The 3,673-nt window shown below is 37.6% G+C and overlaps 1 protein-coding gene across 1 annotated transcript; it reads left to right on the top strand.

Annotated features, from left to right (window-relative positions):
- Positions 1 to 692: 692 nt before the first annotated feature.
- GJA9 (gap junction protein alpha 9) lies at positions 693 to 2,267 on the top strand (the record flags this gene model as incomplete). The annotated part of the gene is made up of 1 exon (XM_082246805.1): positions 693 to 2,267. One exon carries the CDS (start codon positions 693 to 695, stop codon positions 2,265 to 2,267), a length of 1,575 nt encoding a protein of 524 aa, XP_082102931.1.
- Positions 2,268 to 3,673: the final 1,406 nt, after the last annotated feature.

Raw genomic sequence — 3,673 nt, 5'->3', positions numbered from 1 at the left:
CACAGCCCAAACATCCAGTTCTTATTATAATTAATTATGATATGCATTATATCAGTGTATTTACTATTCACTCACTGCTATTTAACCACAATTGTTATCTGATTATTTGCACAGTTTTGTTGCAAAAAGTGATCTGCTTATGCTTTTTTTCACACTTGAATATGGCATTATTAATTACATTAAAATAATATGTCAAGGGGACTTGATTCAATTTTACACACAGCACCTTGTAGCATAAGGATAGCTATCTATTAAACCCCACAGCCATATTGACCCATTAACTTACTCTGTAAGGCTAAATGTAAGTACTGTATAAGTAGTTTAAATATCTCTCTCTAATTTCCGCCATTTGGTGCCATTTGCCCAACCATGTAAACGGTGAAGAAAGGGTGCAGGCCTGTCCCGTTATATGTTAAAGCTTAGATAAATGTGTTTTTCTCCCAGAAGCTGTGTTTAATAATTAGGTTTTTGAGAATAAAGAAGATAGCTTAGCATGATATGCAGATGCATTACATTATGCTGGTGTAACAATGGAATTACCCTAGCGATCTTACATTTTAAGAAGTCAGTAGGATGAATTCATAGAATGCAGCCCTGTATATCAATGACCAGTTAATATTAACAAATTGCATCATGAAGTAACAGTTCTTCTGTTCCTCTGTTTTATTTAGTGTTGAGATGGTGGACTAAAAATGGGAGACTGGAATTTTCTTGGGGTAATCCTGGAAGAAGTCCACATTCACTCTACCATAGTTGGCAAGATCTGGCTTACTATCCTGTTTATATTTCGAATGCTGGTCTTGGGGGTAGCAGCTGAAGAAGTCTGGAATGATGAGCAGTCACAATTTGTATGCAACACAGAGCAACCTGGATGCAAAAATGTCTGTTATGATCAAGCATTTCCTATATCTTTGATCAGATATTGGGTCCTACAGGTCATTTTTGTGTCTTCACCTTCATTAGTCTACATGGGCCATGCAATTTACAGACTTCGAGTTCTTGAAAAGGAAAGGCACAGGAAGAAAGCACAGCTGAAAGGGGAACTTGAAGGAGTTGAGTATGAGTTGACTGAGGATCGGAAGAGACTGGAGCGTGAACTCCGACAGTTAGAGCAAAGAAAACTCAACAAGGCTCCTCTTCGTGGGTCTCTACTCTGTACCTATGTTATACATATATTCACTCGATCTGCTGTCGAGGTTGGTTTTATGGTTGGTCAGCATTTACTTTATGGTGTTCAGTTAGACCCACTTTACAAATGTCAGAGGGACCCTTGCCCTAATGTGGTTGACTGCTTTGTATCAAGACCCACAGAAAAAACTGTATTTATGTTATTTATGCAAAGCATTGCAGGTGTTTCTCTTTTTCTTAATATTCTGGAAATAGGACACCTGGGTGTGAAAAAGATCAAGAAAGCTTTACTAAGATATAAATTTAAAGATGAATTTGATGATTTTTATGTGATGAAATCTAAGAAGCACTCCACAATAACCCATACAGGCATTGGGACATCTTCTAGTCCACACAAGACCCTTCCTTCAGCTCCTAGTAATTACACATTGTTAATGGATAAACCAAATGATCCATCTGTATATCCAATATTGAATCCTCCTTGTGGATTTCACCCTATAGTAGATATGCGTACAGAAAACAATAATACTTGTATTCTTGATGAACAAGAAACCAAATCAGCTAATGAAGTCAACCCTGCAAACATGGCAGACAGCCACTTCCACAATAGCAGCTCCAACAATAATGAAAGGTTCACCAAAACTTATATTTCTGATAACAAAACCCAAAAAACTCAACCACAAAGGAAAAGCGGATGTATAATAAGTAGTCGATCCAGTGCTGAAAGTGCACCAGGTATTCCAATGGGAACAATGACTGAAATACCTTTTGAGGACACTGTGGATTGCTCTGTAAAAAATATTGTATGTTCTACAACCAGTAATGCAGTCCGTAAGACCAGGAGAGTTAGTGCCCCTTGGCACAATTCTAGGATGGGTGACAGAAGTGGTTTTGTTCAAGATTCTGTATGCAGCAGCAGGGGACGATACAGTTTCAGTGCAAATAGATCATGGGCACTCTCCAAGTCTGACCTGAAGCGCATCAGTCGGCCAGCTACACCGGAAGCCCTAGGGGAGCAGAGTCCAGAATATAAACAGAATAAGGAGTGTGATGGCTCCGTGACCTTCTCTCCATCTCGACGGATGTCACTGGCAAGTAACGCCAGTAGCCGGCGTGTCCCCACCGATCTACAGATCTAACAGTTAGTTGCTTTACCTACACATTACACTAACATCTAGATTATTTATGTTAGGCAGAGTTAGCTGACACTTTACAGATTGATTTTGTTAGCATAAGAGTGATATTTGTATTCTTTTATAAACTACTATAAAATGTAACACTTTAAGATTTTCTTTTTTTCAATAATGCCTGATAATCACCATAAAGAATAATACACCAATGGACAATTTATGCATTCCACCATATCTTGCATACATGGAATGCTTTAATGGGGGAAAACAAGTTTGCTTAACATATTTGAAACTTAACATAATGAAACTTTCATGTATTTTAACATTATCATATCATATAGCAACTATAGGGTGTACCCAGTGTAAATAATTCCTGGATTCAAAAGTGACAGTAATGTACTTTTAGTACATTATTCATTCTTGCACTCACAGTATAATATACTACTGTACCAGTAGATATAGATACCACTAATCCCATCCCCAGTCTACTAAGTAACTAAGTATATTTATGAGAACCCAGTCTCTGATGATTAGCAGTGGATCAGTGGGCTTTCATCACTCTTGATGATCTGACCAACCAATGTATTCCTGTAACCCTAATGAACTTTCTTTTTACTGTTTGACTCCTATTTATTAGTAGAGGTGGCACAGCTAGTATGTCTTCACTGCCAGCGTATGAGTTCTGCATGGGCCAGATAGGCTATGACCAACAATGCCAGGGCTGAACGCAGCAACTTACACACTTCTCACTCTCAAACAAATTTTCACCTTGGATGAGTGGTGGATGAGTGGGGCTTAGACCAGAAGTCAAGGAACTTATTTTGATATGAAATGTGATTTGTAATGATTGTTAATCTAAATCTGGGATCTCCAAATTACGGCCCTCCAGCTGTTGCGGAATTACAGCAAAAGGCATTGTACAAAATAAAAGCAGAAACATCGCAGGGTGTGCTCTTCAATAGATTTAAGTTATAAAAGTTTAGATTTATTTCAGGTTCACTTTAAAGTGTAATATACAATTATTTTTGTTTTCTGATGATATTTTTACTTTAAACTTTAAACATTATTAGCCCATTTATTAATAATCTCTTTAAAGTGAACCATGACTACAATTTACATATTTTACAATATATGTAAAAGCATAACAAATACAGTATGAAAAGGTAATAAGAATGTTTGGTATTTTACACCGGGCCTGTGTCCGATAGATGGGAGCAGGTGTCGACCCAAGGGTGAAGACAAAGGACGTAAATGGGTTGATTTACTAAAACCGGAGAGTTCATAATCTGGTGCAGCTCTGCATAGAAACCAATCAGCTTCTAAACTTAGCTTGTTCAATTAAAGTGATGGTAAAGTCTCGTGTTTTTTTTTTTGTTAAATAACAAACCTTAGCCCTGCCCCCTCTCCCTCCTGAT

Source organism: Pelophylax lessonae (assembly GCF_965119305.1).
Source record: "Pelophylax lessonae genome assembly, chromosome: 2".
In the NCBI taxonomy this organism is placed as follows: Eukaryota; Metazoa; Chordata; class Amphibia; order Anura; family Ranidae; genus Pelophylax; species Pelophylax lessonae.
This window is presented reverse-complemented; position numbering and strand designations above follow the sequence as displayed.